Source organism: Scyliorhinus canicula, chromosome 4 (assembly GCF_902713615.1).
Source record: "Scyliorhinus canicula chromosome 4, sScyCan1.1, whole genome shotgun sequence".
NCBI lineage: Eukaryota > Metazoa > Chordata > Chondrichthyes > Carcharhiniformes > Scyliorhinidae > Scyliorhinus > Scyliorhinus canicula.
The window spans coordinates 207544970-207559242 of record NC_052149.1 but is presented as its reverse complement, the minus strand read 5'-3'; the positions used below and the strand labels follow the sequence as shown (position 1 = coordinate 207559242).

The following is a 14273-nucleotide window of genomic DNA, read 5'->3' as shown; positions in this document are numbered from 1 at the left end:
GGTTGCCGTATCGGGATTCAGACACCGTGTCGTCCTGCTCTCCCGGATCCCACACCCTTGTGTGGATCAGGCATGCAATTTTGGAGTTATGTGACCGGGGTCACTTTCATCGTTACGGACAAGTCTGTATGAATTGTCCCTGTGCCAAAGTGTTGGGTCTAAACCTGAATGGGCATTGTCGGGGTAGTCGGGGTCGGGTGGTGGGTCTGGATATTTGATATAGGTGACTTCCATGGGGTCACTGGAGTCGGGGTCATAGTCGCTGCAGTGTGGGCTGTAGGGCTGTGGCTGTCCTCAAAGTCAGTGTCAGTATCGCTGTCTCTGCTGTGGCAGCTTGTGGGCGTTTCGGGGCGTGGTCTGTTGTGGTCAGTGGGCAGAGTCGTGGGCGAGTCCGATGATGAACTGGTCTGTGAGGGGGATGGTGGAAACGTGTCTCTAGTGGGCGGGGCGAGGTGTTCTGCTGCGTCTATCAGGACATGGTGTGCGTGGTTGGACTGTGTTCCATATGCCTTCAGTTGGTTAATATGGAACCACGCAGTCTTTCCATTGGGGTATTTTATCCTGTACACTGCGGGGCTAATTTTGTCCGAAATTGAATATGGGCTGAAAATTTTGGTGCCAAAAAACTGCTGGGGTTATACACAGATAGCATTACCTGTTGCCCAACCTGGAATTCTGTGGGGTGTACGTTCTGATTAAAGCAGGCTGTGCTTTGTCTGCGTCGTTTTCCTAGTTGAACTGCGGCTGCGATCTGTGCAGACCTCACAGTCTCAACTCGGTCTTTAACAGCTTTCTCGTGCGTGAGGGCCGTCACTTCGGGGCTAGTCATGTCCAGTCCTAAAAGGAATTCTGTACCTTTCATAGGTCGTCCGGTCATGAGTGTGTGTGGGGTGAATCCTGTTGATGTTGAAACCGTGTTTCGGATAAACAGTAGTGCAAATGGGAGTACTGAATCCCATGTAGAATTGTTTTCTTGAACCATTTTCCTAAGGGTCGATTTTAGGGTATGATTCATGCGCTCTACAATCCCGCTGGACTGTGGGTGATACGCAATGTGAAAATTTTGTTTGATGCCGAATATGGTCAGGACGTTCTTCATGACACGTCCTGTGAAGTGAGATCCCTGGTCCGAATCTATACTTCTAGGTAAACCCCATCTCGTGAAGATGTGGTGGGTCAGGATCTTTGCAGCTGTCTTAGCTGTATTCGTGCGTGAGGGGAATGCCTCTAACCAGTTGGTAAAGGTATCAATTACAACCAGCACGTATTTATAGCCATTCCTGCAAGTGGGCAATGGTCCTATAAAGTCGATCTGGAGGTTTGTCCAGGGGCCATTAACTGGTCGAGTATGCCGAAGCTGTGCCTTCTTGGAATACCTCTCCGGGCGCAAATAAGGCAATTCTCAATGTAATGGGTTACATCGGTCCTTAGGTTAGGCCACCAACAGAGCTGCCTGAGGTGTCTCGTGGTCGTGTCGATCCCTTGATGTCTGTGTCCATCATGGAACAAGGCAATCATTTGGTTTCTATCCTGCTGCGGGACCACATAAAGCTGGTCCTTGATGATCACACCCTCATGTGTGGTCAGAGAGTGTCGGAACTTATCATACTCATGCACAAAATTCCCTTTAAAAATCTCCCTGAGACCTTCGTCTTGCTTCTGTGCCTCTGCTAAATCCTTAATGTCCGTCTGTGAGACTTGAACTGCACTCACAGGGGCGCTAGCTGGTGCGCTAGCTGGGGGTGTCCAAAAGTGTCCTCGCCTGGAACCTGCTTTAGCCAGTGCGTCGGCTTTTACATTTCCAGGGGGGGATGACCTATGGTGGCTTCTAACTTTTATAATGCCAAAGATCGTATCCTTCGCTTTGTCTAGGATGTGGCGGAGTAAAGGGGCTGATGGAAGGGGTTTCCCGTCTGCGGAGACAAAACCTCGTGTCCTCCACAGGGGTAGAAAATCTGTTAAGCTGTTGCAGACATATAGACTGTCCGAATATATGTCTGCCGGGCTGGGGAAAGAATCGGGGTGGTCCACTATGTAAGCTATGGCCGCGAGCTCTGCTGCCTGCGCGCCTAAGTGACCTGGCAATTTTAAAGCTATTTCTTCAAGAGCGCGACCCTGCGCGTCCTCGACATAGATGCCGCATCCAGTGATACGCTCACCATCTAAAACCGTGGATGAACCGTCCACGTATATCTTCAGTGGGCCACACGTGTCTGTGTGTTGGGGGCTTTGTCTTGGGTTCCCTATCTTCCTGGGGGGTGTCTTCGCTATGAAGGGTCCTGTGTTGTGTAGGGGTGCTACAATTTCACATTCATGGGGCTGTCCTGGATATTGGAGGTTGTCGGCTAAAAATGTGTGTGTCCGGGTCCGTTTTACCGTAATGTCGCGTCCTTGTAAAAGTAGTTTCCACCTAGCTGCCCTAATCTGGCTAACTGAACCGTCCTTCAGTCGACCGTCTAGGAGTAACTGGGTGGGGGTGTGCTCGGTCAAAATGGTGATGGGGTTGAGTCCGGTAATGTAGGAGAAGTATTGAACTGCCCAGAAAACTGCTAGGAGGTGCCTCTCGCAGGCTGAGAATCCTTGTTCTACTGGGTCTAACAGTCGGGAGGCATAAGCCACGGGTCGTAGCTGCTCGTGCCGTTCCTGAAGTAACACGGCCGAGAGGGTCAGATCTGTGCTCGCTACCTCTATTGCATAGGAGGAAAGTTGGTCTGGGACTTGTAGCGCGGGTGCTGCGCTAAGGGCTCTCTTTAACTCTTCCACAGCCTCTGTATGCTGCGGAAGCCATTCCCAAGGGGCTCCTTAAGGCGGTCTGAGAGTGGGGCTGCCTTTGTCGCGAATCCATCGATATGGTTCCGACAATAACCAACCAGTCCTAAGAACGACCGGAGGGCTGAAACATTCTGGGGAAGGGGCAATTTGACAATCAAATCAATCCTTTTGAATTCGATCTCGCGTTTGCTGTGCGTGATGACTGTACCCAAATACATCACTTTATTTTCCAATATCTGGGCCTTTCTTGGGTTAACTTTACATCCAATTGAGGTTAAAAGTTCCAGGAGCTCGGCCAGAAGCGTTATGTGCTCTGCCTTTGTGTCTGTCTGCAGTAATAGGTCGTCCACATACTGTACCAGACATTCGGGGCGGGAAAATTTTTCTAAACCATTTGCCAGCTGTCGGTGGAAAATGGAGGGGGAATTGTGGAATCCTTGTGGGAGGCATGTCCACGTATACTGCTGTGTTTTGAACGTGAAGGCAAATTTGTACTGGCACGCCTTTGCCAATGGGATTGACCAGAAGCCATTGCTAATGTCCAATACCGTGAAATATTTGGAGTTGAGTCCCTGTTTGAGCATGGTCTCGGGACTTGTTGCTACCGTGGGGGCTACTGCTGGGGTTACTTTGTTGAGCTCACGATAATCAATGGTCAGACGCCATGATCCGTCGGGCTTTCTCACTGGCCAAATAGGGGCATTATTGGTCGAGGCTACTGTTCTAAGTACCCCTTGCTCCAATAAGCTACCTATTACTTTCTCTATTTCTCCCTCTGCTTCGAGGGGAAATCTGTATTGTTTCTGTGGTCGGGGGTCAGGTCCGTTAACGTGAACTTGTCCAGTCATTCTGCCGCAGTCGTGCCGGTGACTGGCAAATGCTGTCCTGTGTTTGTTTAAAACTGCTCTCACTTGTCTGTCCGTGTTTAGTGTAGTCAGGTCAAATGAATAGTCGCCTACTGCGCTAATCCGATTAGCGTACTCTTCAACTGTGAGAGTAGCGGGTGCTCTGTCTGATCTTACCATTCGCCAGACACACTGGTTTACTGGGTCGAACGACAGGCTATGGGCATTCATAAAATCTATTCCCAGTATGTGTTCTGCTGAACGGGGAAGATTTACTAAAACGACTGGGTGTTTGGTTTGAAATGTTCCCTGGCTGGATTGCTACGGGTGCTGTAATGTGTCCCTGCTGCGAGTGTCCTGTGAAACCGCTAAGTGTGATGGTGGAGGTGGTCGGCCACGTGTCTGCCTGTGCCGTGGTGGTGGAACTAATTGTGGTGCGGGACCCTCCTGTGTCCCAAAGTAACTCTATGGGCTTCCCTCTAACCTTAGCTGTGACTACCGGTCTTCCGGATTGATCCCAAAGAGTGTCACAGACCCAAGTGGGGGAGCCCGGACACCGTCAGTCCGTCCCGTCCACATTGGCCTGACCTGACTGTATCCCTATACTATGGATCGGCTTTGCTTTGTTTCTATTCAGAGTGCTTGTCTGCTGGCCTCTCTGTGATCTTTGGGGTGCATTGCATTCCTTAGCCCAATGTCCTAACTGGCCACAGTTGTAGCATTCAAGCGACTTCTGTGGAGGGCTGTTCTTCCCTTCATTTACCCATGCGGGGCTTTGGTGTGCTCTCACTGCCTGAATGTCCGCTGCAGCCTGAGCTTCCTCTGGGGACTTTACTTTGCCTTTGCCCTGAACTGATTGCTCAAAAGCGCGGGACAATCTTTTCAGGACCCATTTCTCATTGTGGGCTTCTTCTGAGGGGTCATAACTGTTGCAAGCACTCTGTCCTGCATCTGTGGCATGGGAGATTATGGTGTGCGTCCATTTAACCATGTTGTCACGGTTCAAATGGGCTCTATTTAAATCGCCGAAAACTGCGTTAAAATGGATCCACAGCCTTCCTGCAAATGCTGTGGGGTGCTCTGTTTTCTTTTGTCGGCACTTGTTAAGTCCTTCAACTGGGTCACCTCGGTTATACCCTATGGCATCTAAAATGGAGGTGTGCATTTCCTCTAGGGTGCCTCCGCCAACGTTCTGTGGGTCGGGGAGGGCTGCTACAACAGATTGGTCTAAGCTCAGAACCATGAGCTTCACCTGCTCTCTCTCGTCCAGGCCGTACATGGTTGCCTGCTGTTTCACTTTCGCGAAAAATTGGTGGGGGTCTGCGGTGGGGAGAAACGGAGTGATCTTCTCACACGCGTCCCTGAGTTGGGTTACAGTTAAGGGGGTGGTGTAGGTAATATCAGGTGCGCCTTCTGTGGTTGCTTTCCTTTGGGGGTGACTGGATTCATGGGTGCGGTAGCTATCTGATCTGTGGGGGGTTGGGGTGCTTTTATTTTCTGCTGTGCTGCTGGCGCACATGTTCCATGAACATAGCGCTGCGCTGTCTCACTTAATTCCTGCCAGTCTGGGGCATTCTCCTCATCTAGCTGTGTTCCAAAGCTACTTTGGAACCCATTCTGCACTGAAAGCAGAGATTGCAGTTCCACAATCTGCTTTCTACACTTCGCATGATCCACTGTACGTTGTCTTTGTTCTGTGGTGGCAGCATGGAATGCTCTTAAAGCTGCCTTAAGGTCAGAGCATTGCCTCTGCAATGCCTCTACCTGCTTTTCTGATTCTTCTCTTATCAGGACAGCACGTTGCACGTCCTGATAGGCTTTTTCGTACTGGGTCTGGGAACTGCTGAGATGGGCTAGACATGACTGATGTGCCCTCTTGGCATCATCCACCTCGCTACCCTTCTCTGCCAGCTTCCCTCTAAGTTCCATATTCTCTTTCTCGATGTCCCTGACATCCACTTTGCTCATCCTATTTTGTTCTTCTAATTCTGCCCGGAGCGTCTGAACGACCTCCTCAGTGCCTCGCAACTGTGCCAAACAGGACACGATTGCCATTGGCTTGCGTGATTTACTAAGGTTTTTCTTATGAATTTGAGAGAGGTTCTCCCACCAAGTATGTCCTATACTTCCGGGACCTGTCTCCTCATTCATACAGAACTCTTTCCAAAGGGGCCATCCCTTTCCTTGCAGATACTTGCGGAGTTCCAGCTCCCACACGGGACACTGACCTACTCGGCTACTGCTGGTCGCTGCGACCACAAACCGCTATGGATTCATGAGGCGTTCCATTGCCTGCATGGCCATTTTATCTTTCTTGCTTAAATTTGGAACAGGGGGTGTTGAGGTTATGTTTTACAAGACGGGTAAGGCTTACGCTATGTTCCGTTCACAAAACTCCCGAAAGTTCGTCGCAACAAAAGCTCTCAGGTTTTCCTTACAACCCTGTTAGTACGCATGCCCAAAACACACTTCTGAATTACGTTTATTCATTTGAACACCTTGATTACTTGTGATTTTTTTTATTTTTCTTTACTCAGATTTCTAATTCAAATTTCTGGGTCCTCGACGGAGTGGGGGTGCCACTTGTAACCGCGTCCCGTCAGGATGTCGCCACTAAATGTTGCTCGTTTTACTGGAGTGTATTAACACGCCTCCGTTTAAAGGCCGTGTGCTTAACACTACTATGGCTCTGTGTATGTAATTATGCTCAGGAGTCGCCAGGTGCCGTATTTAGACACCTCACAAGTATATCAAGGTCAGGTTCAAAGTAATAAATCTGTACACCGATTAGTAAGTCCAAACGATTGATATTTATTGTGATAAATATAATAAATACACATGCATACGCTAATGAGACTAACTTACTTCTAATACTAAACAACTAAAATACTTATCTAGACAGGAACAGGCAAGGTCAGGGAGCAAGGCCTTCGTCCCGTTCTTGGTCTGCAACTCTCAGGTACTTAAAGTTGTCAGGATCTAGCAAGGTCTGGATCACGTAGCAATCGTTGTATTGGCACTTACAGTTCGATGGCTGATGGCTCAACGGCTGGTGATGGAACTGGAGTCAGGATGCGATGTAGCAGCAAAGCAGAGCCGGAGCGACAAAACAGCAGTCAGAGCCGGAGCCAAAGCAGACCGAACCATGTGCGGGGTCTACTTTTATAGGTCTAGAAGTCCGTGCCCCTTCGGGGCGGGCCTTTTACCTGCCATGTATCGATTGGGCCTTTCCCAATCGATATCTTCCAAACCCCCCAATCTGAGGGTCGTTTCTCGATGGGTGGGCTGTCCCTATGGTTCTTTGTGTTGGATACAGTGGTGCCGTTCTGTCTGGGCGTCTACTCAAAAGTATCCATTCATACTTAAATGTTTCTATTGTGTGGGGTCTGGATCTGGATCACCTCATTACTATGTAGATCTTGTTGCCATTTACACCTTTGGCTGAGACTCTGCACCTGGCCACAAACTGGTTTCTGTACGTGCAGAATGCTAATTAGTCTCCTGCAAACTGCTTGTCCTTACTAAGACTGTTTTTCCCTGCAGCCTTAGCAGTTCTCCATTTTGTAGCCCAGTGTCCATCTTAGGTGGCTACACTATACAAAAGCTAAAAGGACAATTCATCAAACCGGTCAACAGGGTATTGCTCGACATCTGCTGGCCACCAGAAAGCAGGTCCCCGGTGAGTCTCTAAGCCAATACGCCCGGGCCCTCTATGCCCTGGGGAGAAGTTGCTTCTGTGTAGCGGTCTCGGCTACAGAGCACATGGAGCTACTGATCAGAGACGCTTACGTGGCTGGGATGCTGTCTCCCGTGATCCGCCAGCGGATGCTGGAAAGAGACGAACTCAGTTTAACTGAGACGCTGACTCTCTCCGCCTCTCTGGAGGTCGCAGATCAAAGCGCTCGCACCTATGACCCTGGACAGGCCTCCTGGCACGCTTCCCACCCGCCGCTCCCGACCTCCCTCAGGCTTGTGCCGCGAGACGTCCTGATAAATCCGCGGAGCCCCGCTGCTACTTTTGCGGGTCCGCAAAACACCCTCGCTCGCGCTGCCCAGCCCGCTCCCCCCTCTGTAAGAGCTGCGGGAAGAAGGGCCACTACGCCATGGTCAGCCAGGCCGAAACGCTGTCTGCAGCACTTCTGAAAGCTGCACAGCACTCCCCCCCCCCCCCCCCCCCCCGTCCCCAGGACTCTGCGAACGGCCTGTGTGCCTCTCTCTCTCCCCCAGGGCCGCCCCAGCCGCTCCCGACTCGCGCCCCCCCTGGCCGACAAGCGCACCTCCCCGGCCCTTCCAGGTCTCTGCCGGCCCGCTGCGCATGTTTCTCCCCCCCCCCCGCCGCCCTTGGGCCCCGGCGCCCGACCGGCTCGTCTCTCCCGGTCCCTACCTACCCGCCACGCGTACCCCTCCCCCGGGCCCCGGCGCCCGACCAGCTCGCCTTTCTGGGGCCCCCCGGTCCCTGCCTACTCGCCGCGCGTACCTCTCCCCCCGGGCCCCGGCGCCCGACCGGCTCGCCTCTCCAGGCCCTCCCGGTCCCTACCTGCCCGCCGCGCGAATCTACTCCCCCCGCCCTCGGCCTCCTGCACCCGGCCTGCGCGCCTCACTTCCTCCCGCAGCTGCTCCACCCGGCTCGCCGGCAACGCTAGCTCCACCCCCAGCGGCCATGAGGGCTTCCTGGGCGCCGCCATCTTGGTGCGCCGACCCCACGTGCGGGTCCTGGGCACTGCCATCTTGAAGCGCCGACCCCATGTGCGGGTCCTGGGCACCGCCATCTTGGGACGCCGACCCACGTGCGGGTCCTGGGCGCCGCCATCGTGGGGCGCAGACTTCACATATGGATCCTGGCCACCGACTTCCGGGACTGCCACGCAAGGTCCATCCAGCATCGACTCGGACGGCGACGACGGATTTTCTCCACGGCTCGCGGCCGTTCAACTCGACCAGTCACGTCCACGCACGCTCGCCAAAACGACAACGCTGATCCACCTCAACGGCCACGAGACGGACTGCCTGCTGGACTCCGGGAGCACGGAAAGCTTTGTTCACCCTGATACGGTAAGACGCTGCGCGCTCCCTGTCCATCCCGTAACACACAAAATCGCGTTAGCCTCAGGTTCGCACTCCGTCCACATCACCGGCTGCTGCATCGCGGACCTCACGGTCCAAGGGAAGGTTTTAAAAAATTATAAATTCCTTGTCCTCCCTGACCTTTGCGCACCGGCACTCCTAGGACTGGACTTCCAGTGCAACCTGCAGAGCTTGACCTTCCAATTCGGCGGCCCTATACCCCCCCCCCCTCACTGTCTGCAGCCTCGCGTCCCTCAAAGTGGACCCCCCTCCCTGTTTGCTAATCTCACCCCGATTGCAAACCCGTCGCGACACGGAGCAGACGTTACAGCACCCAGGACCGGTCCTTCATCAGGTCCGAGGTCCAGAGGTTGCTGACGGAAGGGGTCATCGAGGCCAGCAACAGTCCCTGGCGAGCCCAAGTGCGGGTGGTCCGACTGGGGAGAAAAACCGGATGGTCATCGATTATAGCCAAACCATCAATCGGTTTACGCAACTGGACGCGTATCCTCTCCCCCGTATTTCCACCATGGTAAATGAGATCGCGACATACAAGGTCTTCTCCACTGTGGACCTTAAGTCCGCTTACCACCAGCTCCCCATCCGCACGAGTGACCGCAAATACAACGCGTTTGAGGCAGATGGGCGCCTCTACCACTTCCTTAGGGTTCCGTTTGGTGTCACAAATGGGGTCTCGGTCTTCCAACGGGAGATGGACCGAATGGTCGACAAGTACGGATTACGGGCTGCCTTCCCGTATCTTGATAATGTCACCATCTGCGGCCACGACCAGCAGGACCAACCTCCAGAAATTCCTCCAAATCGCAAAACTCCTTAACCTCACGTACAATAAGGATAAATGCGTGTTTAGCACCGACCGCCTAGCCATCCTCGGCTATGTAGTGCGAAACGGAGTGATAGGCCCCGACCCCGAACGCATGCGCCCCCTGATGGAACTCCCTCTCCCCAATACCCCCAAATCCCTCAAACGCTGCCTGGGGTTCTTTGCATACTACGCCCAATGGGTTCCCAATTACGCTGACAGGGCCCGTCCCCTCATGCAAACCACGACCTTCCCGCCGTCGACAGAGGCCTGCCAGGCCTTTAGCCGCATCAAAGCGGACATCGCAAAGGCCACGATGCATGCCATCGACGAGTCCCTCCCCTTCCAGGTCGAGAGCGACGCATCAGAAGTAGCTCTGGCGGCCACCCTGAACCAAGCGGGCAGACCCGTGGCCTTCTTCTCCAGAACTCTCCAGGCTTCCGAACTCCGCCACCCCTCTGTGGAAAAGGAAGCCCAGGCCATAGTCGAAGCCGTGCGACATTGGAGGCACTATTTGGCCGGCAGGAAGTTTACCCTCCTCACAGACCAACGGTCAGTAGCCTTCATGTTTGATAATGCATAAAGGGGCAAGATCAAAAATGACAAGATTTTACGGTGGCGGATCGAGTTGTCCACGTACAACTATGATATCTTGTATCGTCCTGGGAAGCTCAATGAGCCTCCTGATGCCCTGTCCCGCGGTACCTGCGCCAGCGCGCAGACAGACCGCCTCCGCTCCCTCCACGCAGACCTCTGCCATCCAGGGGTGACACGCCTACACCATTTCATTAAGGCCCGCAACCTGCCCTATTCCATCGAGGAAGTCAGGTCAGTAACCCGTAACTGCCACATCTGCGCCGAGTGCAAACCGCACTTCTACCGCCCCGAGCGCGCACACCTGATCAAAGCATCCCGCCCCTTCGAACGTCTTAGCATTGACTTCAAGGGGCCCCTTCCCTCTAACAACCGCAACATTTACTTCCTGGCGGTTATCGACGAATACTCCCGCTTCCCCTTCGCCATTCCCTGTCCCGACATGACCACATCGACCGTCATTAAGGCCCTACTCACTGTTCGGCTACCCCGCGTACATACACAGCGATCGGGGGTCCTTATTTATGAGCGACGAGCTGCGTCAATTCCTGCTCGACAGGGGCATCGCCTCTAGCAGGACGACCAGCTATAACCCCCGGGTTAACGGACAGGTCGAGCGGGAGAATGGTACCATCTGGAAGACCATACTACTGGGCCTCCGGTCCAGAAGTCTCCCTATTTCCCGATAGAAGAGGTGATCCCCGATGCCCTACACTCTATCCGCTCACTCCTCTGTACCGCAACTAATCAGACACCTCATGAACGTCTTCTTGTTTTCCCCAGGAAGTCATCCTCCGGATCCCCTCTCCCGACTTGGCTGGTCACCCCCGGGCCCATCTTGCTCCGAAGCATGTGCGGGTGCACAAGTCTGACCCGTTGGTGGAGCATGTCCAGTTACTCCACGCTAACCCGCAGTACGCGTATGTGGAGTACCCCGACGGTCGGCAGGACACTGTCTCCCTCTGGGACCTGGCACCCGCCGGCGTGCGCCCCCCCCACCACAGATCCCCCCTCCCCTTTTTCACCCCAGCACCCCACTCAGCTTCCCCATCCCTCATCCATGGCGTCTCCGCGGCCAGCTCAGGTGACGGAGACTACTCGATGTCCATCGCTCCCGGACTCCAGGACATCAGCAGGACCATCGGCCGATCCGACGTCAACTCCTCCACTGCGGCGCTCTGCCAGGACATCAAGGACCACCAAAAGACTGATCGAATCCTTCTAGAGTTCTACAGTCCCATGGACTTTTGTTTTGTTGTAAATATCGTTATGTCTGGGCCAGTGGGAAGCCCCCAAATTCGATAAGGGTAAGGAGAGAAAATTTATTCTCCCGTCGGCTACTCATATCACCAGTTCTCCCCCCCCCCCCCCCCCCCCCCCCCACCCTGGGTCTCGTTCACACACACACACACACCCCCCGCCTTCCTTCTCCGCAAGGGGTGAATGTGGTGATATGATCTGCATACCTGTCTGCCATTGGGCCAGAACGTCGGCTTACCATTGGCCCTGGTCGGTCATGTGCCTCTCGACCGATTGGCCGAGAGGCTGAGTTAACCACGCCTCTATTAACGAGGTATAAATGGTCAGATGCCTGACGATCGTCCTTTCCATTGTAGACGATCGCAGAGCTGTGTTCTAGTCAATTAAAGCCAGACTTTGGTAAATCACACACCTCGCGTACAATTGATGGTACATCACTAGTCAATTAGACAGCTCTCCAACTTTTGGCACAAGCCCCCTAGACCAAACATTCATAAGGAAGACTTTGCCGGGTCGACGGGGCTGAGTTTACCTTTGTTATTCTCGGTACCTAGGTCGATGCTGGGTGGTCCATCCAGTTTAACTTTTTAGTGATTTGATACAACCTCGTGGCTTACCAGGCCATTTCAGAGGGCATTTAAGAGTCAACCACGATGCTGTAGATCTGGTGTCACAGAGGCCAGACCAGGTAAGGATAGCAGATTTCCTCCCCAAAGGGCATCGGTGAGCCAGATGGATTTTTACAACAATGATTTCATGGTGATCATTACACTTTAGACTCTGGCATTACCCAGGGCATTACCCTGGGTTTCTGGATTACTAGTCCAGTGATAATAGCACAATGCCTCTGACTTCGTTATTCACAATCTGTGGAGTAATGCATTACTCATTAGCACATCACATGAAATCTTTTTGAATGACTGAAATCAAATCAATGTATGAATTAAGCGACTGTATCCATTCATAGAAAGGTGATGGGCAAGTTTCAGGTAATGGTCATTCATTATAACAGGCTGTTTTTGATTTGATTGCAGGTTCGCATGTCGAGGTACTCACATAAATCATGAACATTTGAGTACGAATGGAACATCTGGAGAAGCCATTATTATGGTCCATAAAAAGGAGGAAATTTAACCCAGACCTGGCTATAGATTAGCAGAATGAAGAAATAGACAATCAATTGTTTATCTCCCATTGAAATATACTTAGCAATGCAATAGAGATACTCAGGGATTACTGTCTAATATTCTGATCAATCGGATACACCTATTTTGTGTTTGTTTTCTTACATTTTCTCATTTTCATATGGAACCAAGAATGTATTTTCATGCAACATGCATGTTGCTAAAAGTGTATTCTGGGATCGCTTTTGACATTTCCACAGCAGATTAATCGAACAGGCTGGTTACGTCTTTGTTTACACCTGCAGCAAAGAGGTGGCTGAAATTTTAACTTGTGAACCTCATTAATATCTTTTCTTTTTTTTAATAAATTTAGAGTACCCAATTCATTTTTCCAGTTAAGGGGTAATTTAGCATGGCCAATCCACCTACCCTGCACATCTTTGTGTTGTGGGGGCGAAACCCACACAGACACGGGGAGAATATGCAAACACCACACGGACAGTGACCCAGAGACGGGATCGAACCTGGGACCTCGGCACCATGAAGCTACAGTGCTACCCACTGCGCAATTGTGCTGCCCCATTAATATCCTTTCTCCATACTGTGGGATGGGTAGGGTGTTCTGATGCAGTTCACTGGATTAAAGCTTCCCAATAAACGGCTGCTCTAGCTGTCAACAAGGGAGTGTGGCCACAATCACAGCGGATGGGGTTTCAGAGTAATAGCAGCCCAGATTATTTTTGTAGAACCTGGAGGAATATTTCTGCTCCTCAGCACGCAACAGAAATAATAATAGACTTACTTTGGATGGTCCTCATCGGCTACCACTTCCCCTCAGACCGGTTGGTATGTTCACAGCGCATGGTCTGGCCCGTTCCAACCTAAAATGCCAATCATGGTCCTGGGGCTTCTGATTTGCATAATAAAATGAACCCACCATCAAAAACAGGCCCAATAGTAAGCTCTTTTCAAGATGTGATCTGATTATTCACTGGTGCCAGTTGTATCAACCCCATTTTTGGTCCATCACTCCCTGTTCGTGCCAGGTTAGAGAAATGAAAATTAACCCCTTATAGAATATATTCTCAGTTTGTGTGTTTTCCAAGAAGGGCGTTTTTTTTTCAAAGACCACAAACCAAACAGCCGCAACAAACCAGTGCTTTCCTTTCAGCTGATACTGTTATTCTGCCAATTATTACTCCTCTTGTTCCATTCCTCCAACTTGAGTTTAAGCTCCCTCTGGTGGCATAAAATGGAAATCATAGAATCCCGACAGTGCAGAAGGAGATCATTCAGCCCATCGAGTCTGCATCAATCCTTCGAAAGAGCACTCTACCTACATCCACTCCCTTGCTCACCCCATAACCTAATCTGCGCATTCCTGGACACTATGGGGCAATTGATCATGGACAATCCACCTAACCTGCAATTCTTTGGACTGTGGGAGGAAACCCATGCAGACATGGGAAGAGCATGCAAACTCCACACAGACAGGGCCAGAATTGAACCCGGGCTCTGGTGCTGTTAGGCAGCAGTGCTAACCACTGTGCCACCGTGCTGCCAGGTTAGATACAGGGAGAAGAATGTTAAAATCAGAAACAAGGGCCAGGACTGAAATTGAGATAATTATCCTTAAAGTTGCACAGTATGGATAAATTGAGTCATAGGGAATAAAAATATCCCAGTTGAAATGATAAAAATAGGAATGCTTGCATTTATGGGATAATAACATATTGGTGAGCTTTATTGGTGGAAAGTATAATTGTGTCCATTATTTGGGTAGAGGTTTAA

The 14273-nt window shown here is 51.7% G+C and overlaps 1 protein-coding gene across 3 annotated transcripts in view; it reads left to right on the top strand.

Moving 5' to 3' along the window:
• LOC119965339 (solute carrier family 22 member 5-like) overlaps positions 1 to 13857 on the top strand; it is a 216447-nt gene extending 202590 nt beyond the window's left edge. For all 3 annotated transcript variants that reach the window (XM_038795968.1, XM_038795967.1, XM_038795969.1), the window contains one exon: positions 12393 to 13857. In XM_038795968.1, coding sequence (XP_038651896.1) covers positions 12393 to 12492 — 100 coding nt within the window. In that variant the 3' untranslated portion in view covers positions 12493 to 13857. The remainder of the gene's footprint in view (positions 1 to 12392) is intronic.
• Positions 13858 to 14273: the final 416 nt, after the last annotated feature.